The 25,571-nt window shown below is 37.3% G+C and overlaps 2 protein-coding genes across 2 annotated transcripts; one reads left to right on the top strand and one right to left on the bottom strand.

The window, feature by feature from the left end:
• Nucleotides 1-1,231: 1,231 nt before the first annotated feature.
• Nucleotides 1,232-16,871, top strand: LOC126820930 (DNA replication licensing factor mcm5-A). The gene is made up of 16 exons (XM_050549116.2): nucleotides 1,232-1,462; nucleotides 2,120-2,246; nucleotides 3,860-3,988; nucleotides 4,955-5,127; nucleotides 5,977-6,132; nucleotides 7,016-7,100; nucleotides 8,705-8,961; nucleotides 9,263-9,374; nucleotides 10,419-10,487; nucleotides 11,281-11,421; nucleotides 12,379-12,555; nucleotides 12,869-12,984; nucleotides 13,466-13,594; nucleotides 14,121-14,263; nucleotides 14,991-15,118; nucleotides 15,892-16,871. The coding sequence occupies exons 1-16, from the start codon at nucleotides 1,308-1,310 to the stop codon at nucleotides 15,991-15,993; spliced, it is 2,199 nt and encodes a 732-aa protein (XP_050405073.1). The 5' UTR covers nucleotides 1,232-1,307; the 3' UTR covers nucleotides 15,994-16,871.
• A 1,540-nt stretch (nucleotides 16,872-18,411) lies between these two features.
• Nucleotides 18,412-25,353, bottom strand: LOC126820931 (uncharacterized). The gene is made up of 4 exons (XM_050549117.2): nucleotides 25,004-25,353; nucleotides 23,726-23,756; nucleotides 22,662-22,732; nucleotides 18,412-21,601 (listed from the first exon to the last, which is right to left on the bottom strand). The coding sequence occupies exons 1-4, from the start codon at nucleotides 25,118-25,120 to the stop codon at nucleotides 19,658-19,660; spliced, it is 2,163 nt and encodes a 720-aa protein (XP_050405074.2). The 5' UTR covers nucleotides 25,121-25,353; the 3' UTR covers nucleotides 18,412-19,657.
• Nucleotides 25,354-25,571: the final 218 nt, after the last annotated feature.

The following is a 25,571-nucleotide window of genomic DNA, read 5'->3' as shown; positions in this document are numbered from 1 at the left end:
TCCACATTGTAACTGGAAATGAAATGAAATGAAATGAAATGGGGTTTAACGTGCTACTGTTTTGCTCTTTTACGTGCACGCCAATGTGTACACGGGATCTCGTTTTTTCGTTCCATACGAACGAGTCGGAACGAGACATCAAGCCCCGAGTTCACAAAACATTCTCAGACTTAAGAATTCACTCAACTTTCAATCACTGTTTATGAGTAATATTTTGATTCAGAAACACAAAACTTTGCACATAGTTTGTAATTAACACAACAGAAGTTTTATAAAGGGCTATATTCTAATTAGAATCAGGCAAACAATTTTGAGTAAATTCTTAACTTAATTAAGTCTGTATCACTGACAAGGGTCAGAAAATAAACTTGGCCAGAAATGATAAGAGATTGTAGTGTTTGGTGGAGGTGTGACAGTTTTGGCGCCCTATTTATCTGCGCCAACCGGGCTATTGAAGACGGACATACACCAGGCAGTGTGCTTTGAGTGACCTTTTATCCGGACAGCGATGCTACGGCCTAGTCTTATATATCGATGTCCAACTGTCATGAGATCTTTGAAGAGCTGCCAATGATATACGCGTTACTTCGATTACTTTCGTGCCATGCGAGCGACTAGAGACTTTTCTCTATCAGTCCTTCAATCCTTTACAAATTGATAACGGGAATCAAGCTGAGAAAACCCGGACAGAGGAGTTTCCCTGTACAACTGCCTAGGGATCATGTTTTATGCACTTTCAATTTCTACGCCTTACCTCGGGTTTTTATGCGCATATATTCACATTCTAAGTAGTAGGCCTACATCATATCCAAAATTTAAATTATTTCATATAAAATTACAAAATCATGGGAGATATTGACAAAAATATTATAGAACTCGGGATAGTCGCGCTGAATACTATACAGTTAGTACCCGATTGGTTGAAAAACTCCTAACAGTACCCGACTTATATTATGTTACAAAGCGCATTAATTTTGTCGATTTTTTTATAAAATCATTTGCCGTGTAGACTATAATATATATAAACATATCTTTCCTTGTCTGTCATTTTTTGGAACTGACAAAAAAAAATTCCTGACGGCATTTTGAAATTCAATTTGAATCTGTTGGCATTCACCTGAGGAAAGTAAAAGTTTACGAATTGGTGAAATCTGAAGTAAACTATAAAAGTATGACTGGAAAGGCAAGGCTATGCTAAAAATACATTACACCGGATGTGATGATATATGGCGCGAAATATTTCCCGCCACATGCGATCACAACAAAGTGAAGTAAATCAACATCGAAGCTAACACAAACTTTCTGAAATGGCAGGATTTGACGATGCTGGAGTTTTCTTCAGCGATAATTTTGGGTCAGAAGATCAGCACGACGAAAGTCACATTAACAGACAACAAGTTAAAAAACGATTCAAGGATTTTATTCGACAGTTTCATGAGGGGAATTTCTCTTACAAATATCGGTATGTATCATGTCACTATGTTAGTATGTACATTGTATGTGCTGCATGGCATGGTCCATGGTGAATTGAATTCATTCATTAACATTAATCAATTATAATTTATGATCTAGGGTACATGTCGATCTAGATGAAAATACATCAATGAGTAACTTTTTTTTGGATAAATTTTATGATATAAAATTGAATGATATAATTCAAATTGATATTATATTTATATGTTTTTATTTCCAATCCGGAAATATCCCAGCATCACCCGAGTAAGTTCAATCCAGATTTCCAGATTTTCCGGCAGGGTTTCCCCTTGCCAGTAATGCTGGGGGCCAGACGGCATGGACAGCTGCCTAGTCGTTTGGATGGGATGAAAAACAGGTTCTGTTTACACATTAGCATGCACGTAAAAGATCCCTTGACAGTTGGAATTCGATTTAAGAGTAGGCTGTATGGCGTATGCCCATCTTCATTAGCCCAGTTCGGAGCAGAACAGTAGGACGTTAAACTACTTAAACCCCATTTCATTTCATTTTCTCATACATTTCATTTCAATTCGTGGTGACGTGAATCCTGTTAGAAATATTTCGATTGGCGAAAATTTCAAAGGAGATAAGAGCAGTCTTGTTTCCATGCAACCAAAAATATAATTGTTATTTTGTTTTTCAGGGATGAGTTGAAGAGACATTATAATGTTGGTCAGTATTGGTTGGATATAGAATTAGATGATGTCATCAGTTTTGATGAATCGTTAGCTGATAAACTAATTAAACAACCTACAGAACATTTACCATTGGTACGTACAATATGATTGGCTGGTCGTGATTTTAATATGTTAGCCTGCGAGCCAAGCTATTTATTACACTGTATAAAATAAACTAGGAATCATCTACACTCCAGTGAAATAAAACCCCTTGTACAATCAAATATTCATGCACATAGTAAAGATCTCTATTGAAATATTTGACAGTTTAGAGTTCTTTCCCTTGACTCCCCACCCACCCGGACTATGGTTATATGGTTAGATCTTTTTGATAAGATGTACCGTAAACAGGACTAGCGCTAAATCCACTTACCCTGGAGCTAACCCTAATGCTTGCCCTAACCTGCAATCTCGCCAACAATCACTTGTTTAACCTTATGTAGGCTACATCTCAAAAGACTGTGATGAAAATTGAGTTGACCTTAACAAATAGATCTAGCCCCAGACTATAATATAGGCTATTATCAGCATATTATATTGTACAGGTATCTTACCTATATTGTACAGGTATATCTTACCTATATTGTGCAGGTATCTTACCTATATTGTTGGAACAGGAACTGGCCACCCAAGAGCTACACATCTTTTTCTTTCTTTGAAAATGGTCTACAGCTGTCAATTCACATTCGTTAGACATGAATCTCAGCATCTTTGTTCTTTGGACAATTGCGTATTGATTGATGGACTTCACAGTTCCTAGACAATGCTGTCGGTAATTTTTCACAGTTGATTAGCAGCACTGCTAATCAAAAAGTCCAATTTCGCCAAATTTGATTAGCAAATTTAAAAATTGATTAGCAGTTTTTCAGTTTCAATGTAAAACACCTAAATAACAAGATATTACTTTAGCTCATAACAAATATGATTAGATTCCATTCTGACTATTCTTAGATTTTTTAGCACTGCCACAAGTATTTGTGACAGTTTGTGAATGTGATGTAGAAATTTAGTTAGGTCTTATGTCTGAAGCCAATTCTTGACAGTGACTTTCGAAGCCCCACTCATTTTAATTCTTATTTTTTTGTTACGTTAGAAATCTTTGTTAGAAAACAATTTCGTCTGCTTTTTATCGTGTATTACTATTTTTCTTCAATCGGACACACCTCGATTAACTAGACAAACACGATATAAACAATAATTTTTTACGGGAATTTTTACTTTGATTTATCATTTTACAATACGTTAACATGTATTTATTTTTTTATATTTTATTTACAATACGTGGGGGATACATTGGATTTATTGCTTTCAAAATGAATATGATATAATTACTTGATGTCTCGCAACGTGAGTGGTACTACTTGATTCCCTATTTCCGGTTTAATAGTCCCTAGAGTTATGTGTTATATAGTATTGTGTCTGGTAGTTCGAGAAGAAAATGTCACACAGAGAATTCAGTTTTGTTTATAAATTTATTCTTGTGTCAATATCCAAAATGACAGGCATATTGATGATTCGCAGTAACTGCGAATCAAAAACGTTAGATTTTAATTTTTGGTTAGCAACGGACAAAATATGTATCGCAAATTGCGCTGCGATACTGGTTGTCGGCAGCCCTGTTCCTAGATGATTACGCTAACGTCATGCTAGGTTTTTCTCGATTGTTATTATTGAACAGATATCTTACTTGTTTATTTTACATGTAGTTTGAAGAAGCTGCGAAAGAAGTAGCTGATGAGATCACACGACCTAGACCAGAAGGTGATGAGGATATGGAAGATATCCAGATCATGTTACAATCTAACGCTAATCCTTACTGCATCAGAGATTTAAAGGTAGGTATATATTTTAGAAATGGGGCCAATTTTAGATGATGGACGGCCATTTCAATGACTGTGCTAGCTGTTGTCTGAATATCTTGCATTCAATGCAAACACCAAACTGTCAAAAGTACTCTAAAGTTGTATTGCAAGAGAAAAATATCTAGAAGTGGCCTGGTATCAGTTGTTTTGGATAGTAAGCATACATTGTCATCAACACAGTACCTATTACAATTATCTAAATTTCATGGATGCAGTCAGGCCTGAATGAAAGTCAGATTGTATAGTCAAAAGCCTGATTTTCTGCTGATGTTAAACATACGTTAATCAAGAGCTAAATCTGTCAATTGCAGGTCTTTCTTTAGGCCTGAAATGTTACATGTATATGAACTATTAGACTTTTATCAACATGACAAGACCATAATCAACTCTTAGTGCCACGGATATCTCCGATATTAAGTAGATTAGAACTTTTCAGCCATACTTTTGATTCAATCTAAAAATGTTGAAGCGAGGCTAAGCCTCGAACAACCATAGAGGTCGTTGCAATTAATGCACGCATCTTGTCAAACCTTTAAAAGCTAATATCTTCACTTGCATTGAAGCAATTCGAATGAAATTTTCAGTAAATTCATTTTGCATTATCTGTTTTCGAAGTATTATGTATCTTTAAAGTTACAATTTCATATTTTAAAGTTATACTTGTTAAAGAATAATCCTATTATTCCTATAATTCACAATTGCCAGTTGAGAAATTAATTGGCAAAAATATCATTTTCAACTCCAAATTCAAAGGATTGAAGATAGCTATTCCATGGTGGGGAATAGGAAAACAAGGGAGGTAATTGTGTTATTATTTCCGTTGGGAAGGTTTTTAAGTGTGAGAAAGATCTATTGAGCAAAAGACATAGAAATAATTATATTTGACTTTCTTAGAAAATATGAAATTGTAACTTTAATATTTGATCAATTGAATTGTAGTCTGATCAGATGTCGAAGTTAGTGAAGGTACCAGGTATAGTTATAGCAGCTTCTAATGTCAAGGCCAAGGCCACCAAATTAACGATGCAGTGTCGTAGCTGTGGTAACACCATGAACAACGTATCTGTTAAACCAGGTCTCGAAGGATACGCTCTTCCTAGAAAATGTAACACGTAAGTGGTCTACAACTTATAACAGGGGTCGAGGGACATAATCCTGAAGCAATGACCGAGAAATCCCTCTCTGGCCATTGCTGGATTAGCTTCTGATACTTTTGCTTTTGAGGGAGTGTGTCTATTCTTCCTGTTCAATCAAATTTATCCCCAAGCACAGCAACATGACAGTCCTTCTTTTGATCAGGGGCCTTTCCTAAAACTTTGGACAGTGATTTAAGGTATTAAAAATGGTGAAAGTGTTTTGCGACTCAAATCAGTATTGTTTACATTATATCCTGTTGATAGCCTTGTTTGTCACACATTTAGTTTTTCTGTATTATTCTGCTATGCACTGGTTAATTGGACATAATAAAATTGTGAGTCATGATGACGTAACTTTATGTAAACATATTTGGAGCTCTGTTTGGTATTGTTATGCAGTTAGCTATTGGTTGTTAATCGGACTATTGACCAGTCATAATTTAGAACAAGAATTTGCCTTTACAGCAGTGAGTAGTGGGATTAGCTCTAGTCAAATGAAACACTGCGAGGAGATTGGTCGCGGGAGAGAGAAGTGGGATTTATTGTCCATTTGACACAAACTAGGTCATGATTCAATTTTATTTCACTTGTGCCTACTGGTGTCTGATTCACGAAATTTTAACTAGGATAAAATCCAAATTTGAGTAATTTGATTGGATAATATTAGATTGATTTTAGTGCTTAGCAAATCAAAATTGAAGATAGACAAGATTTAATGATACCTGGGTTAAAATGTAAAGATTAGCTTGGTATTAGCATATTTTTTAAAATCTACTTGGTATTTTGAATTCAGTTGTTCAGTGTTTTTTACCCCTTTATTTTCAGAGAGCAGGCTGGTAGACCAGCTTGTCCAGTTGATCCATTCTTTATTGTACCAGATAAATGTAAATGCGTCGATTTCCAAGTTTTAAAATTACAAGAAGCGCCAGAAGCTGTACCTAACGGAGAGATGCCGAGACACATGCAGGTTTATGCTGACAGGTAATTTCAGTTTTGATTTGAAAAAGTAATTCTGATGTGAAATGCAATTATTTTTTTTGTATGGGAAAAAAACATTCATGTAGAACTGAATATGGAAATATTAATGAATTCCAGACTTGATGGTTGAAGCTCTGTAATGGTTAAATAAATTTATTGAATAATTTAATTAAGAAATTAATAAAGAGTATTTAATTTTATTTTTTTGATCATTAGAAATATGTTTTGAGATAAAATTAGGTAATATGTAATGATATTTGAAAATCCCCACACAATAGCAATATGATGATGAATAAATCACCTCTGATTTCAAACCATGTTTGTTTTGTACTGCTGTTGAGCAGGGATTTGTACATGTTCCTGAAACTACGACTGCGAGTTTTACAATATCTGGACGTTGGTAGATTACTTCACAATTCCCGAACTTATAGCTACGTTAAATACAGACATGTGAACAGTGGCTGCCAATCAGAGGTTGTGACAAAGCAATCTCCACGGAAACCTTGACATTGAACGAACCTTGAACTTTGCAACCCGACTATCACAGGTAGACATTTTAGCTTGGAAGAGCGAGACTTGGTATTCACCATGATCGAGGAATCTGATAGGCTCACAAGCTTGTACCCAATCGAAATTAGTGCCGAAATATGCGGGGTATTACGTGAAGGGCTTGATAAGATGTACGTAGTTAAAGCTAGATCAAGCCTTCTGATGAAGATGGGATTTGTAAAGATCTATTAATGTCGACTCTCTCTGTCAGCATCATCGTTAGATCGACCGACCTGTCCAGTTTTTGCTACTTTTAAGGGGGGTGTTGGTGTCGTTCCCCCCCCCCCCCCTCGTTGCTAGAATGTTATAAATGAGTGTGTGAATTATTTATTTACAGATATTTATGTGATCGTATTGTACCAGGTAATAGAGTTATGGTCATGGGAATTTATTGTATTAAAAAAGGTGGAAAACCAACAAAGGTAACTTTTATAAATCTGCATTTAGGTTATTATATGATTGAATTAATGTCCAGGGCCCTGTTTAGTGAAATCTTAACTAAAGATAAAATCCAAACTTTAGTAGATACTTCAATTTTGATTGGCTAAGCACTAAAATCAATCTAATATTATCCAATCAAATTACTAAAATTTGGGTTTTATCTCGGGTAAAATTTCGGGAAATAGGCTCCAGATATTCTGGCTTGTGGATACTGCTGCACCGGTTAAAAATCAGATTAAAATACAGATCTATATTTCGTTCAATTTTTTTATACTTTCGATGGCCTCTACTACATGAAGATCTGACCAGTTGTAACAGGCGGTCGCATCAGAGGTCATACAAGCGGCTTTTGATCCAATGATGCCAGGCATTGATAAATCAATTGGCGTTGACGTTTCTAGTGGTTTACCCACTGTTCCGTGAATCGCATGCTAAGAAATCGTCGTAACAGACCATTTCATTTGCTAATCCCTCACACCCAAATGCGGGTTATATAACAACTCTTCCAGATCCTATGTGACAAGGAGTAGGGTAGCTGGTCCAATCTCGTTGGTTTTCTTTGAGTTCTCCACTTTCCTCCAACTGCTAAAGACCCCTATGCGTTTGTGAATTAAATTGAAACACATGTTAGTCTGGAAATGACCTATTTTGTGTGAGTAGATGTTAAACTCTCTTTCTCTCGTATACTCTTCAAAAAAAGTAGGGGATATTCAGAAACAATACAAAACTGCAGAAATGCAGCAGTTTTCATCAACCCTTCCTTGAAGTGTCAAATTTGACAATGAACCCCTCCCACGTGTATGGCGCTATTGCGTGTCGCACATGCAGCTCAGTGTTTCTGTTGGGGCGATAAGTTCTTCATCTGTGAACATACTCACAAAGTATGTCAAGTGTCCATGACTATTTATCATATCACAACCTGCATAGGTATTTGCATCTGAATTTCCCCTACTTTTTTTTAAGAGTATATTTGTATTCTATGAGACGACTTGTTTCATAAATAAAAAATACTTTGTCGGTCTCAAAATGGCCAACGTATTCCATTAAACATGCATTATGCAAGAGCTAAATCTGATTATTGCAAGTCTTAAATTTAGGCTTCAGATGTTATAGAAATTATAAATTAGATCTTTATTTAAACAACAAGACCAAAATCAACTCTGTAGACCCACGGATGGCTCGGCTACAGCTCGGATTTAAATAGGATTTCACTAATTGATTAAATCAAATAAGGGGTAACCTGATGAAAATACGTCAGTTAGATCGAGGCTAAATGATAGAGTGTACTTAGCGAGGCCGCTGTAAAGCGTTTCCGTATGCCATTGAAAACTTTACTTGATAATCGAGATATGTAGGTGGAGTTAACGCTTGTCAATCAAACGTTCGGCGAAGGTAAAGACACATTTCGCTACCATTTCTAGGCAAATATTACAACGATGATAACTATGTTCAGAATAAAGTAATTTGACTGAATTTTTCAATATATTCTTCTTTCAATATCTACTTTTGAACTGTTATAGCAAGAATGGCCAACTCTCTATAAATATCTCCCATAATGTATCTTTAAATATTTCATTTTCTTCAGGGTGGTGTTAGAGACAAGGTAAATGTTGGTATTCGTCAGCCATATTTCCGTATGGTTGGGGTCAAAGTTGACACAGAGGGAGTAGGTCGAAGTTCAAGTAGCATGGTGACCCCAGCAGAGGAGGAAGAACTGAGGCGATTGGCAGGTCAACCAAATGTCTATGAAACCTTGGCCAAGTCCATTGCTCCTTCAATCTTCGGCAGTCTGGATATTAAAAAGGCTATAGCTTGTCTTCTTATTGGTGGTTCCAGAAAAAGGTAAATTAATAGAAAATGACAACAATCCAAAAGTCAAGTCTGTTTCCATAGAAACACTAAAATTATTAATAGGAAAGGACAATATTCTTAAAGTCAAGTCTGTTTCCATAGAAGCACTAAAATTATTAATAGGAAATGACAACATTCTTAAAGTCAAGTTTGTTTCAATAGAAACACTAAAAGATAAGTTTGTGTAAAATATAAACATATTATCGAGATAAGTTCCTGGGAAATAAGCTTGTGTGAGATAAGTTCCCGTGAGATAAGCTTGTGTGAAATAAGTATAAATATATTATTGTAGATTACCCGATGGTCTCACAAGAAGAGGTGATGTTAATATATTAATGTTGGGTGATCCAGGTACAGCTAAATCACAATTATTAAAATTTGTAGAAAGATGTTCTCCTATTGCTGTAAGTACTTGTCTTTTAAATCAGTGAATATTTCAATTATTGGGAATAAGTTGTAGTCGAATAAGTTGTGAATGTTAAAGGGCCGTTGGCGAAAATGTTACGCAATACAAACTTGAATATATCTGTGGGTAAAAACGATATTATATATCATAGGTTTATACACATGTAACAATATTGTATATTATTCTATAACTACAATCAAATATCATTGAATACAGCCATTGAATAATCTATGGTTGTATCCATTGGCTTGGGCACATACTACTTTTGTCCAGAATGACGTCCCTTTCAGAATTACATCAAACTGTAAAAAAAGAAAGAAAAACATGGAACCTATGATGAATTTTAACGTTATTGGTGATTTTGTTTTTGATAATCAGGATAGTACAGTGTATTTTGAGATTTGCATGTAGTTATAGAATAAAAAGAGAACTTGATGACCATTGAATACTTCTCAGTGTATCCCTGCCACATTCCGCTCGCTATACTTGTGCAGGGATACACTCTAGTAGACCATTGAAAAACCTGAGCAGTATGAAGTGATCATTCAGGTATATCTATTTATGGGAATATACAGGTGTTGTGATATATAAAGTATTGTATATTATAGGTATAAACATCTGCATTGTATATTATTATGGTAATATACAAGGGTCGTGATATATAAAGTATATTGTATATTATTATGGGAATATACAGGTGTTATGTTATATAAAATATCAAAGTGGCTATTGTTATGAGTCTGAGCCAAGTTTAGAACGAATTCCAAAATGGCTGCCAATCTCCCCAACACCAGCTTTGAAAAAGGAGCAGTATTTTCAACGTTTTCAGAACTGAAGGCAGCAATTAAGAGATGGGAAGGGTTAGGGTTAGGACTATTTTTACGACTATTCAGTTTTTAACTTCGCCGATGGAGGGCTGTGAAAGCATCGTCGTAACAATAGCCTGAGGACTATTTTTACGACTCGTCGTAACAATAGCCACAGCCTAATTTTATAGAAATATACAGGTGTTGTGATATATAAACTGTATTATATATTACAGGTATATACATCAGGTAAAGGTAGTAGTGCTGCTGGATTAACAGCTTCTGTTATGAGAGATCCAGCTTCAGTAAGTATTACAATTAGATCCTGACCAATTTGAATATAAGTTCTATGGGATCACCTATTCAAGCTTTAATTTTTGAAGGAAAAAAAAAATATATTAAAACAAACATTGAACTGTTTGATTTCTCTTTCAAAATCTCTTTACCACAAAATGTTTGAAGATTTTTATTTACAGCCGCAAAAGGGAGGGTGTTTATTTTTTGCCTATGAAATCTTAAAAATATAATACAAATTTTAATTAGTTTAAGAATTTTGATTGTCTATTTGTTTGCGTTACAAAGGAAATGTTGGAGCATTCCATATATTATGTTCTCTTATGAAACTTTGTGTAAGATGCTGGCTCGCTAGCCTGGAGGTCGGGTGTTCAATCCCTGCATTGGCCGAGAAAGTTAATCCAGATTTTCCGGCGTGGTTTCCCCATGTCAGTGATGCAGAACTGAGGGCCTGGCAAGGACCGCTGTCTAGTCATTCGGATGGGACGAAAAACCAAGGTCCCGTGTACATATTGGCGTGCACGTAAAAGATCCCTTGGCAGTTGGAATTCGATATAAGAGTAGGCCGCAGCGCAGCTGCCCGGGCAAAATTTCTCTCATTGCACACTGTATGGTGTATGCCCGTCTTCATTAGCCCAGTTTAGGAGCAGAACAGTAGGACGTTAAACCCTATTTCATTTCATTTTATGAGACTTTGTCTGTGTCCCCAGCTAATCCCCGTAAACTTTGTTTAAGTGGTGTGGTTTTTAGGTGTAAATATTAAATGTCATCTCAATTAATAAATATATAATTTATTTTTATTAGAAAAATTTTATAATGGAGGGTGGAGCTATGGTATTAGCCGATGGTGGTGTGGTCTGTATAGATGAGTTTGATAAAATGAGAGAAGATGACAGAGTAGCCATACACGAAGCCATGGAACAACAAACTATATCTATAGCTAAGGTAATTATTACATGAAACAACAAAACTATAGCTAAGCTAATTATTACATGAACAACAAACTATATCTATAGCTAGGGTAATTATTACATGAAAAAAAAACAATATCTATAGCTAGGGTAATTATTGCATGAACAAACCATGTCTATATCTTGGGTAATTATTGCATGAACAAACCATGTCTATATCTTGGGTAATTATTACATGAACAAACTATATCAGACATGATTTTTTTCTCGCTATACCCTGGGTTCATCGGTATTGTATTCAAATTGTCTGCCCTTGATCATAGCTTGATTATATGTACCAATCAAAATAGAGTTTACAAACCAGTCTTGGCCTTATTCTTTACTTTCGCAACAATATGACAGCTAGTTCGCTCACTTATTAGAAAGTTTGCAAAAAAATTTAATATAAAAGAAGTGACATGCACATAAAAATATCTTTTTGATGGGAAAGATGTTTGATAAAATAGCACAATCATCAAGGGCAGATAAACCCAGGGCTTAGTGGAGTGGAACGGAATGAGACCACTGGGGATACCGAGGATGGTGAATAACCTGCTGTCTAGGCTAATCTTCTCGCCTATCCCACTTCTCCATTAAGGGGGGGGGGTTGGATGGCCAAATGGTTAGTGTGCGCGCGCTGTATCATAAGGTTTGTCATTGAGTCAACTGGCGTGGTTTCGATTCCCGGGTTGTACGTGACAAGAATAGGGTCACCTGTCCAACTCGTGGATTTTCTCCTGGTCCGTTGGTTTCCTCGCACTACTAAAGACCCCCTATTTGCAAGCAAATTAATGAAATAAGATTGAATCATATTTTAGTCCCGAAATGACCCTTTTTTTGTCGAGTGGACGTTAAACCCGATTTCTCTCTCTCTCTCAGAATGTTAACCCTCATTTTATTTTATAGAGAAATTATGATAGGCCTACATTAAAAAATGCTTGTATCATTATAGGCAGGGATTACGACTACGTTAAATTCTCGTTGTTCTGTACTGGCTGCTGCTAACTCTGTGTTTGGTCGATGGGACGATACAAAAGGAGCCGAGAATATCGACTTTATGCCAACTATTTTGTCTCGTTTTGATATGATATTTGTTGTAAAAGATGAACATGATGAAGGCAGAGATATGGTAAGTTGGGATTGACTAATGGTATAAATATTGGCCATTGTACGCCCCTTTAAAGTACCCTTTTTAACAATGTGGATGTGGATATCATTTAATCTTGTGTATTTAGCACTAATTTCTTTAACATTCGTTTAATATCAAATTTTTGTTTAAAAATTGGTAAAAAATTGTTTAAAATGACCTAATTTGTACTTGTGTCCAGTTTAAAACTGACCAATCCATTTTGATAATGAATGTCCAATTTACAAGTGTTTAATTTCTCGATCACTGTTAACAAAAAAACATTATTTATGATTCTGTATTTTTTCTATTTCAGATCTTAGCGAAGCATGTAATGAACGTTCATCTGAATTCTCTACAAACGACAGAAGAACCACAAGAAGGAGAAGTTGATCTCAACACACTGAAAAAATTTATAGCTTACTGTAGAACGTAAGTAATGTTCGGTTTGAAATAATAAAACAACTATAATATAATCTTTTACAGGCATTTAGCAATTGAACATAATATAACACAGTTGAATTGTTGTTGAAACATCGTGTGTACATAATAGAGTGATTGTTATCCATAGAACTGTGTTGTGTTAAACTATCGTATAATCTTTAACAGGCATTTAGTAACTGGATGGAGAAATACACAAAAACACATACTTATCAAAAAACAGGGTGTTGGATGGCCGAATGGTTAGCACGTGCGTGCTGTATCATAAGGCCTGTCATTGAGTCAACTGACGTGGTTTCGAATCCCCGGTTGTACGTGACAAGGAGTAGGGTTGCCTGTCCAACCTCGTGGGTTTTCTCTGGGTCCTCCGGTTTCCCCTCGCTGCTAAAGATTCCTACGCCCAAGCGAATTATTGAAATAAAATTACACCATATGTAATGGTAACATTTCTATGTAATTTATTTATGAACAGTAAATGTGGTCCACGTCTGTCACCAGACGCAGCTGAGAAGTTAAAGAATCGTTATGTATTGATGAGAAACAGCGCTGGTGACTACGAACGAGAAACGGGCAAAAAAGTCAGCATCCCGATCACGGTCAGGTTGGTAAATTTAATAGACTATTTCATTTCAAAAATATTTCCAAAGTTTGAGTATTCTGCTAAACTTTGACCACCAAGTCTCTGAACATCTCATGGCATAATCCTTCAGTGTCATTGTTGCCTAGATGTAGGTGTTGGGGGGGGGGGGGGGCACTACATTTGGTTTCTCTCTTCTCCATTTTGATTAAACACAGATCCTGTCTTTTATAGTTCAAAGTTTCGTTTTACTTGTCTTTACTACACTAGGATCTGGAAGAGTTGTTATATAACCCGCGTTTTGGTTGATGTGAGGGATTAGCCAATGAAACGATCAGTTACGGCGATTTCTTGGCGTGTGATGCATGGAACTGTGGATATCCCACTAGAAACATCAATGCTGATGTCATAGGGGCAAAAGCGGCTCGTATGACCCCTGATGCGACCTATTTGAGTCCATTTTAACTGTTGAAAACTAGATATTGTCCAGTAAATGCACATTTTAATTTTCAATTTGTAGAATTTGTCATTATTGTATTTTATTTAACAGACAATTGGAGGCTATTATTAGAATATCCGAATCATTAGCCAAGATGAGATTAGCTCCCTTTGCTACAGATGCAGATGTGGATGAAGCTTTGAGATTATTTCAGGTTTCTACCTTAGACGCTGCTACATCTGGAAATTTGGCAGGTTTGTAAATTTCATGTCTGTCATTCTGAGAGGGGGTTGGATGGCCGAATGGTTAGCGTGTGCCACCATATATATGAAGCAGATTGGTATAATACTGTTTTCTGGATTCTGAAAGCAATGCCCACGCCATGTTAGTCCAGAAATGACCTAGTTTGTGTCGAGTGGACATTAAACCCCATTTCTCTCTCTCTTTCGAAGAAATGGGTTCGTCCGTCGGTCTGTCCGTCACACTTTTGGGGACACAATAACTCTCTTTCTAATTGAGCTAGAATGTTCAAACTTGGTGTAAGTGTTTATTAAGTCAATACCTTGATGGAGTTCGAAGATGAGCATTTTCTGCTTAGGGTAAGCAGAGATAAGCAATTTGATTGGTTGATGCTTTGGGACAAGATAATCTTGATTCTATTTGATAGAGAGTGATGAAATTTAGTGTATAGTTTGATTGCTCGATACTTTTGAAAAAAATAAATGTGCTATTAATTAATGTGTCATCTATTTATTTTGGGATTTCGGCGGGGGACATCAGCCTCACTGTTGGCTTGTTTTGTTATGATCCTGATTACTTTGACCATTCAGATTTAATATTAGCTAAAACTTAGGCAATGTTGACAACAAAACTTATCCCCAGTCATGTTGTTTGTTAGTTGTGTAATAACCTGGGTAGGAATGATTAGCGTTTTAATCCTTGTTTCTTGTATTACCCTAGGTAATATTTCTATATTTTCAGGAGCCGAAGGGTTTACAACCGAAGAAGATCAGGAATTATTAAGTAGAATAGAGAAACAGATAAAACGTAGATTTGTTATCGGATCACAAGTATCAGAACATGCTATTATACAAGATTTCGTCAGACAGGTAAGTTACCAAATAGCAGTTTTATACTTATGAATGTTCGAACAATGTTCCAATTTATCAGAACATGCTATTGTACACTGTACAAGATTTCGTCAGACAGTTTTATACTTAGTCTGATTGTAGTCTTAACATGAATGTTCGAAAGAGTGCCAATTTATGTCTAACGTGGCTATCCTACAATTTCTAATATTTCTGGTCCCAAGTTCTCAAAACATTTTCAGACTTAAAGTAGCTAAGTCTCTAACTTAATATCATTCAAAGCCTTCGACACAGAAAACACGAATTATTTGTCAATTTAAATCAACGTTGATGTTGTGATCTTACCGGTAAAAGATCCAATATTTAAGACAAAATAAACATTTTACCATTGGTACACGAATCATGTACCATAATGCGTTTAAGCGCCATTGTATCAAGGGACTGGAAGAACGGGGCTAAACATATTCAACAAGTCTTGTCCAACGGTGACGACATATTCTTATCTGGAGAGCATGCGCAATAAATACTATCAGTGTAGACTGGAATAATCAGACGCTAGAGATTGTCATGCGATTGAGACTTCTGGCATATTTCACCAAACATAACTGATTTGAAATAAGAGTAAAAACGGAAAGGATTGAATGTAAATCAGTTTATATAAATTCATATTACATGCGTTGAGACCCATTTGTAAAGATTTTACCTATATCCTATATATCGTCCGCATTGGACGGCGGATGTTGACAAATTATTCAATTCATTGTATCTTTATTATTTCCGAACTTTATTTACAGAAATATCTAGAACGTGCTATTCATAAAGTGCTACAGTTGATGTTGCGACGTGGAGAGATACAGCATCGTATGCAGAGAAAGATGTTATATCGAATTAAATAAATCTGTTAAATAAACTACAGTTGTTACAAGGTGAAATACAACATCGTATTCAGAGAAAGATGTTATATCGAATGACATAATCTGTTAAATATACTACAGCAAAATAACTAGCATCATTTCTTTAAATCATGGAAGAAAACAAAAGAGTTTGTCTTTTGTCAACTAAAAAGCAATTAGTTAAGAAACATGCAAAACATTAATACTAAACTATTCAAAATCTTGGTTTCGAGTCCCCTGTTGTACGTGACAAGGAGTAAGGTCGACTGTCCAATATCGTGGATTTTCTCTGGGTCCTGTCACTGCTAAAGACCCCTACGCGCAAGCAAATTATTGAAATAAAATTGAACCATGTGTTAGACAAGAACATTTAACTATATGAGTTACCAATATTTTCATACATGCCCAACACTAAAATAAGACAAACTTTCTTTTTTATAAACTTTCTGCCACTTGTAAAATGTTATTTGTTATTCAAAAGTAATTAATAAATCGACAAATAGAAGTATTTAGTGGACTATTTGCTTATCCAGTTGACAAGAGTGCTAAATGAATTGGTGTCGAGTGGACATTAAACCCCATTTCACTCTCTAGCTAACTGAATCAATCATTCCATATTATTTTCACATCCTGTCACAACTGAACCTGTGTAAAATTTGATCATTTATAATGTAACTCTCGTTGAATGTCAATATTCTAGGCCTTTTGAATTAATTGTTGAAATTTCTGGTAATAATGTTGGAATGTCTTTATTATAGGCCCTGCATACCTTATAAATTAAATATTAAAAAATTTGTTGTGAAAAATAAATTTGTAGATCTACTGGACTATTACCATAATTGTATATTTGTAAATAAAGTATTTTGTACATTTTCTATTGGGAAAAATGGTTTTGTTGTGTCTGTTAACAGCATTTTCAAATCGTAATTCATGTAATAGTAGGCTGTAAGGCTGCTGCCAGGGCAGAATTTCCTCATAACAGCTGTGGTGTATTCCCTACCTTATTAACTAGTTTAATACAATGAAATGAAATGAAATGGCTTTTAACGTCCTACTGTTCTGCTCCAAACTGGGCTAATGAAGACGGGCATAGGCCATACAGTGTGCTATGAGGGAAATTTTGCCCGGACAGCGGCACTACGGCCTACTCTTATATCGAATTCCAACTGTCAAGGGATCTTTTACGTGCATGCCAATGTGTACACGGGACCTCGGTTTTCCGTCCCATCCGAACGACTAAACAACTGTTCGAGTCAGGCCCTCTGTCCAGGCGCCACCCCGATATAACCCTTAAGATATTCTGGTCCACAATCAAACCCAAGATAAAAGATAATGCATTTCATGATCTGTCTGCCAATAAAATGGGGTTGACGTCCACTCGATATAAACTAGGTCATTTTGGGACTAACATGGTTCAATTTTATTTCAATAATTCACGTGGGCGTAGGGTTCTTTAGCATTGGGAGGAAACCGAAGGACCTGGAGAAAACCCACCCATTTGGCCGTCCAACCCCTGCAAACCCTACTCCTTGTCACTTACAAGGGGGGTATCGAAACCACACCACTCAATGACAGACCTCATCCAACGTGCATGTGTTAACCATTCGACCTGTATTTGAAATCTGCCTTTAGCAATGAAATCAGGTTTAATGCCCTACTTCTCTGTATTAAACTGGGGTGTCACGTTGGCTAAGTGGGTAAGACGCAGGCTCGCTGGCCTGGGGTTGGGTGTTCGATCCCTGCATTGGCCGAGAGAGTTCATCCAGATTTTCCCGTGCCAACCCCTCCCCCCCCCCCCAAACCCGACCTTATCAATGATGCATACGGAGGTCCTGACAAAGACAGCTGTCTAGTCGTTCAGATGAGATGAAAATCGAGGTGCTGTGTACACATTGGCGTGCACGTAAAAGATCCCTTGACTGACTGTTGGAATTCGATATAAGAGTAGGCCGCTGTCCGGGCAGAAAAACCTCTAAGTACACTGTATGGCGTATGCCCGTCTTCTATATCCCAGTGGTTTCGAATCCCCGGTTGTACGTGACAAGGAGTAGGGTCGCCTGTCCAACCTCGTGGGTTTTCTCCGGGTCCTCCGGTTTCCTCCCACTGCTAAAGAGCCCTACGCGCAAGCGAATTATTGAAATAACAAATCAAACCATATGTTAGTCCCGAAATGACCTAGTTTGTGTCGAGTTGAGGTTAAACCCAATTTCTCTATCTCTCCCTCTCTCTAGCCCAGCAGAAAATTAGGACGTTAAACCTCATTTCCTTTCGTTTCTTTCATTGAATCCGATACCGTGGTTTCGATTATGCCCCCCCCCCCCCTCACCCCCTTGATAAAGACCAGTGCATTATTGAAATGATGGGAAGATAATAATTTTATACGGCAATGTTATAAAATATATACAATAATGTAAGACTATAAACTTATATAACAATTTTATTAAACATATACAGTAAATGTTGGACTATAAAAAATATAAAAACATGCCATAAATTAAAAAAGAAATAACATAAAATATTAACAACAGATTTTAAAAACATCGATAAATTGTTGAAACAGTCGAACACAGTTTGTATTCTGTTATAAGGTCTCAGAAAAATAATTACTGTGTAATAATTACTGTACAAAATTAGCGGATCATTTTTAAATGAAAACTTTTTCATTAACAATATCAGAATCGAGCTAGTCTATATTAAATAGATATATAAAAGGATTCATCGATGAATGAGTTCATCCAGCCTCTACTAGTTTAGAAACAATTCATTAATCAAATACATTAAATTCCACCTGACTGGGTAATGGGAAACACGCAACACAACGCAAAGTAACCACTGTTCAAATTAAACCAAAACGACAGAAATATGTAAGCAGACCCGACATATTTGTGACGCAGTAAAGGCAAAAAGACATCATGTTAGTCAGTTAATCCGACCACGGCGAATGTCCCAGTACTGACGAAAGTTGCTCGACCTACATTGTAAAAGATGAGCAGTGGGTCAATACCGATTCATGTAAATTAACATTAAAGGCTTTTGGTACTTTTTGAGCAGGGCTGATTGTAGAAAATGCGGGGCCCATTTTGGGAGGGACAACGTCACAGGATATGAATAACCTAAACAAGGCCTATATTCATTCATATTTAAGATCAATCATGTTTTACTTCACGATTAGTAATTGATTAATACCTGAAAATAGACACACCTGTCAGTCCTGCTGCCAGATTGCATGGATTTTTTTTAAGTTGATGAGCTGCGGTAGCCCCTTAATATGGGGAAATTGGTCCAATGTGCCGTGGTTTTGGGCTAGGTGTTTTTGAGAGATGGAATGTGAAATATTTAGGTAAACATTACACTTGTAACACAGCGTTTGGGTCTTTCACATCCCAAAAGAGAATATTCTTAGAAACGTCGCCCAAATAAATTAGTAATTGTTTTTCCATAAGTATGTCTTTCATAAGTAACCTATGTCTTCCAGTTATATTGAATGTCTATAAAGGATTACGACTTTTAATTCTATTTTCCGAGATGTAAAGGAGCATATCTCGGTAACCATCACACTTGTAACACAACGTTTGGGTCGTTCACACCCCAAAACTCCTCTTAGGTACATGCACAAATAACACAGCAGTAGCTCATTAAATATTTACAACATCCACAAAAGCAGTAATTAAAATGTTCTATAACAATGTTGGAACGATCCTTGACGAGTTAAAATGTTTTTCGATTCCAAATTTTGTCGGTATTTTCGTCTGAATGTCAGCCAAGGTTCCCCATCGTATTCCTCTGTGATTCCGTCCTCTGTTCCCCGATCGAGGAGATTTCGAAGTCGACTGACAAAGTTGCTCCACTGCGATTTCTCTTCTTCACTCACGACTTCGCGCAATAATGGCGAACTTGTGGACAATAGACGTTTAGCAGAGCCAACAATGGCTAAGGAGTTTTCCACGGGGAGTTCTAAAATGCGATTTGACTTCTTGAGAATTTCCGAGATTTTGGTTTCATCAATCTTCAGAAGAGCTGCAAAAAGATCATGACGTACCCGATCCTCCTCGTTCGTCAAGGAGCCTTCAAAAAACATGGTGTCCATTTTAGCCAGTAAAGCCACCCCTCGTCCTCGAATGGTTTTAGCGGCCGTGTCTCTTTCGCTTAAAATTCGTGGAATGTTTTCTTCCATGTATGGACCATGCATGCCAGTGCCATGATCCATGTACCTCAGGACTTGAGCCCCACCTATTCCAATACCATCAACGCCAGCAAAGACTGCGTGTTTGATCTCGTCAAATTTAAATCCAGCAGACATATAAGTCACCAACCCTCTTAAATGGGCCTCGTGGACGATGGTCAAAGCTTCTTCAAACGTTAGCTGGTACATGATACATTTAGATGGATAGGTGTCGCTTGCTCCGTCCCACGTAACTTTATCAAATCCACCAATGCACGTGATCTCTATGGCTCTACGGGCAATATCCATTCTTTTTGTTAGTACAACTGGGGTTTCCTTTTCGAAATCATCTGTAATGGTTTGGTTCAGATTCCATGCTGCGGACATGAATTGCGAGAATCTGTTTCTGTGGACATGGCAACGTAGAGCTCGCATGTAACGAACTGCTTCCGATGTGGTCAACCCTTCCATAGCAACCTTGCATTCTGCACCACCTCTGGCGAATGCTGCTGAAGCCGTAGCTGATGTCATATGGACGACCTTTAAGAAATCTTCGTCAAAGCTTCCGGAATCTTTCATTCTTCTTCCGACAAAATAAGTATTTGGTGCAGCCGATCCTACATGGAGTCTGACTCGAGAGAAATCATAAAGCGATGGAACCCGGTAAGATTCGATATGTTCCCGAGAAAGATTACCAGGTCGTTCGAGATGTTCAACATGAACGATAGCTCCCAACATCCACTCATTAAACCGAGTGGTTCCCAGAACATGTCCATCTCCGGGATCAGTTAAAGACATATAAGTTTGCGTATGGGGGCGGAACCCGGGAGATCCAAGAGGTCGGTGTCCTTTAAGTGTAACCTGTTTGCCGATAGCCATATTATGATACGCCAGATGTATCGCCAGATACTCAACAGGAGTTGGTTGTCGTCGTTCATCCCGGAGCGCCTGAAGCATCATACTTATGGTGTTGAGGAAATCAGTTGTGAATTTTTGATCATCCCAAGTTAGTTTTATTTTATTAACGTTATCCTCGACTGTGAAGTTGATGTATCCAGTAGCTTCCTCGGGCATCGTTCCAACGAATATCTCATTCTCCATCTTCCATTCCCGGATAATTCCTCGTCCAACACGACAGATGCGGAATGTGGCATCTAGTAGCTGACGGACAGTCAAACCATTCAGGATATTCTCACTCAGGGCAAGAAAAATGTCCATCTTTGATGAATCGTCCTTAAAGACGATCTGCAGCCGCTTCCGTAACTGTCGTTGGACGGAGTCGTTGTCGGTGGCCGTGGTCATGGCGAGTTCATCGCTGGACTGAAATTTTTCTGTCTTACAGTCTAGTTTGATTCTGATGTTATAAAGATTATTGATGACGTCTTGGAGTAGGGTTAGTGACACCTGTCGAAGTGTTCCAACACCCATACATATATCAGCTGCTTCTGGCTGAAATGACACAAGGGACTGATTATAATATAGGCTAACTTTTAACCATCTACTTCGCTCATGTTGACACCAACATAAGGTCCTGTCCAACCTCGTGGGTTTTCTCCGGGTCCTCCGGTTTCCTCCCACTGCTAAAGACCCCTACGCGCATGCGAATTATTGAAATAAAATTAAACCATATGTTAGTATGTTAGTCCTGAAATGACCTAGTTTGTGTCGAGTGGACGTTAAACCCCAGAGAGAGATCTGCCAGAATATTTATTCTGCACCACTTGCCTGTAACTTTGTTGACCAGCAGGGGGTTGAAATCGGGACCAACTGACTAGTGTGCTAGCGCCTTACTTAGTGGGCCACCGAAATCTTTTTTTTTTGGATTCAATACTATCATTTTAAACAGTTGGAGAACAAAGTGACACTTGAATATTTTTAGGATTTGATCTTGTAATGCGAAAGTTTTTAATGGAAATGAAATGGGGTTTAACGTCCTACTGTTCTGCTCCCACTGGGCTAATGAAGACGGGAATGAGCCATACAGTGTGCTATGAGGGACATTTTGCCCGGACAGCAGCACTGCGACCTTCTCTTATATCGAATTCCAACTGTCAAGGAATCTTTTACGTGCACGCCAATGTGTACACGAGACCTCGGTTTTTCGTTCCATCCGAACAACCAGACAGCTGTCCTTGTCAGGCCCCCCGTCCTGCATCACTGACAAGGGGGAACCCCGCCGGAAGTTTTAATGGATTCATCGGATGGTACTATTTTTTATTGTGAATTCCAAACACTATACATTATCCCGGTCGGTGCAGAAAAGTAGGATGTTAAACCACATTTCATTTCATTTCGATACATGGACTATACATTGATGATACATGACCATCAAAATGCCGAGAACCTCGGGAAGTAAACGAATACCAACCCTATTTGTGGAACATTAGAACCAGACCCGTAGCCAGCGGGGGGTAAGGGGGGGGGGAATTGCCGACCATAGCTCTAAAATACCTACTGTAGACTGTGCCCCCTTCACTGCCCCTGATTAGAACTATATCAATGTTATTACCTTTTCTCCTGTGGTTGTTGGTACATACGATATTATTGATGGTGGGGCAATTTTCACACTGTTTCCTTGTTCTGCGATTAAAACAAAAAATCGTTATTAAAATCAACTTTTACAGGAGAACATTTGAGCACATATGACATCATATTATGTGGATTTTGGGTTAGTGTTAGGGTTAGGACCTGCAGATTTCGTCAAAGTCTCGAGACTTAAACCTAACCATGGACAAACCCTAACATTTACCCTTAACCTAACGGACAATCCACATATGACGTCATATGTGCCAGACCGTCTCAGGTCTAGCGTTCTCCACTTTACAAAATATGAATTATCTGAGTTAACATCGTGATATACTAATTCGTGATATAATAGTTATTTTCAGTTACACAAGACCCAATCTGATTACAATACAGATCTTTATTTCGTTTCGTTTTTTTATACATTCGATAACCTCTACTACATGAAGATCTGACCAGTTGTATAGGGAAGTCGCGTCAATGGTCATACGAAAGTCTTTTGACGGTATGATGTCAGATATTTGATTAGCCAATCGGCGTTATGTTTCTAGTGGAATACCCACAGTTCCGTGCATGGCACGTCAAGAAATCGCTACAACAGACCGTTTCATTGGCTTATCCCTGACACCATTCAGAACACGAGTTAAATAACAACTCTTCCAGATCCTAGTGTAATAAAGACAAGTAAAACGAAATCTTGAACTATAAAAAACGAAACGAAATAATCAGATTGCACGAGACAGTATCGTAGTTCAAGACACGCCAGCTTTGGCTGTTGAGCGAACCGTCAACTGTATTTGAATTTATCTTTCTATACTGTAGAGCTCTCTGTGAATGCAATCTAATTAAAATGTAGATCTATATTTAGTTTCGTTTTTTTATACTTTCGATGGCTTCTACTGTAGTAAAGACATTGAAGTATAAAAAACGAAACGAAATAGGATCAGGATGCTGAAATGTTAGATTCACATCGCCATGTTGTCTTGTAAATTTGTAACCAACGGTAGAAAGAAAACTTTAAATAAAAAAGGATTTATTCTGTAGACCTACCTGAAGTTAACACGGACCATTCTTGCTCTTCCTAAAACACAAGAAAGAAAAACAAACTTATTATTATAACTGTTATTTTAAACATACATTCTTCAAGAGCCAAATTTGTCTATTGCAGGCCTTTCTTTAGGCCCGAAATGTTATATTAACTATTAATTAGACATTTATGAACATGACAAGACCATAATCAACTATCGATGCCATCAGATGGGTCCGATTTTCATTAAATTTAAATCCGATCTGCCGTTCAACACCCGTTGATGATTAACCGTAATATTGGATAATCGAGACTGTTGATTATCGTAACAATCGAGGCTACAGTTTTATTAAAATGAGTATTTCTCGGCTCAGAGGGTAGTAAGTAATTTGACTGAAATTTTCAATATATTCTCGTTACATTATCTATTTTTTATTAAAACTATTATAGCGAGAACTGTCAGCTCCTTATGTAGTCCTATTGTATTCATTTATTTCCCCTTCCAGCGAGATTGTGGGGTCACATGAACTAAAATTTTACATCTAGTGGGCCGGAGATATTACAATAATTCTAACAACAAAGCCAAACGTCCTTGAACTTTATTGAATTCTAAAAACAAGGCCAAGCGTGCTTTTCAATGAAATACGTCACGCGAGTCCAATATTTCATCTGGTATAGATAATGTACGATTGGAAAGTTGCCCGTATATTATTGGAAATAATGCTACGCCAACATCAAAGGATGACGTCACATCTGTATTTTAAATACAACTAAGATATCTATGACATACAGTACAGAAGTCAAGAGTTTTACTGAAGTCGGAAAAAGAGAGAGAGAGAGAAATGGGGTTTAACGTCCACTCGACACAAACTAGGTCATTTCGGGACTAACATATGGTTTAATTTTATTTCAATAATTCGCTTGCGCGTAGGGGTCTTTAGTAGTGGGAGGAAACCGGAGGACCCGGAGAAAACCCACGAGATTGGACAGGCGACCATACTTCTTTTCACGTACAACCGGGGATTGGAAAACACGCCAGTTGACTCAATGACAGGCCGTATGATACAGAACGCACATGCTAACAACCATTCGGCCATCCAACCCCCCTAAGTCGGAAAACAATAAAAAATTATTTCTACCGCTAGTTTTCTAAAAATTATCGACACGTCAGGTTTTTTTTTAATTTGTTCCACGGGAAACATTTAAACCCTTGGCACAGACCGTTCGGTCAGCACCCCCCCCCTCCACCCTTAATAAAATGAACATTTAAACAAAATAATAATAATAAAAAAGTTACACACCCTCTTTTTCTTCACTAGAAAATACCATCCTATGAACATGGCTAAACAAGAACAACACACCACTGCTAAAATACTCAGCACCAACGACGCTATCACCAAATTCTCCTGAACAATCATTTTAAAGAATTCGGAATGTCCAACACTCCAAAAAAAATATAATAATAATTCAGATCTGATCAGTTTCCAAGGTTAAAATCACGAATGAAAAACTTCTCTATCACTAATTCGTCTCGCTTTTATATTGTCCAGAAAATAGTACCACAGCCTTATTAACATTACACGCCAGGAAGTAGTACCCCACCCGTACTAGAACGGTCACATAAATTGCGCGTAAGAAAGTAGTACCGGTGTCCTTTTTCATAGAATTATTACTTAAATTGCACGCACTGTCATAAACGCGTCGTTACGCGTGACGAAGCCACCCACTTCCTGTTCGAAAGAAACAGTTATGACGTATTAGTAGACAAGTTAATTGTCTAGCACGTGTCCCAGTCGTCTTCGGTAAAGATTTGTTCCTGTTCTTAAAATAGGCTTGCCCGATTCAGCTATCCCGGAAAATCACGGGGAT

This window comes from Patella vulgata, chromosome 5 (assembly GCF_932274485.2).
Source record: "Patella vulgata chromosome 5, xgPatVulg1.2, whole genome shotgun sequence".
NCBI classification, from domain to species: Eukaryota; Metazoa; Mollusca; class Gastropoda; family Patellidae; genus Patella; species Patella vulgata.
Note: the sequence above shows the minus strand (reverse complement) of the source record. Positions and strands in the feature narration are given on the sequence as shown.

Coding starts and splice junctions, on each gene's coding strand:
- LOC126820930 (XM_050549116.2), top strand. CDS start 1,308: ATGGCAGGATTTGACGATGCTGGAGTTTTCTTCAGCGATAATTTTGGG. Junction 2,247..3,859: donor CTACAGAACATTTACCATTG/GTACGTACAATA, acceptor TTTTACATGTAG/TTTGAAGAAGCTGCGAAAGA. Junction 6,133..7,015: donor ATGCAGGTTTATGCTGACAG/GTAATTTCAGTT, acceptor ATTTATTTACAG/ATATTTATGTGATCGTATTG.
- LOC126820931 (XM_050549117.2), bottom strand. CDS start 25,120: ATGATTGTTCAGGAGAATTTGGTGATAGCGTCGTTGGTGCTGAGTATT. Junction 23,757..25,003: donor TTCTAGTGAAGAAAAAGAGG/GTGTGTAACTTT, acceptor CTTGTGTTTTAG/GAAGAGCAAGAATGGTCCGT. Junction 22,733..23,725: donor ATGGTCCGTGTTAACTTCAG/GTAGGTCTACAG, acceptor TTTTAATCGCAG/AACAAGGAAACAGTGTGAAA.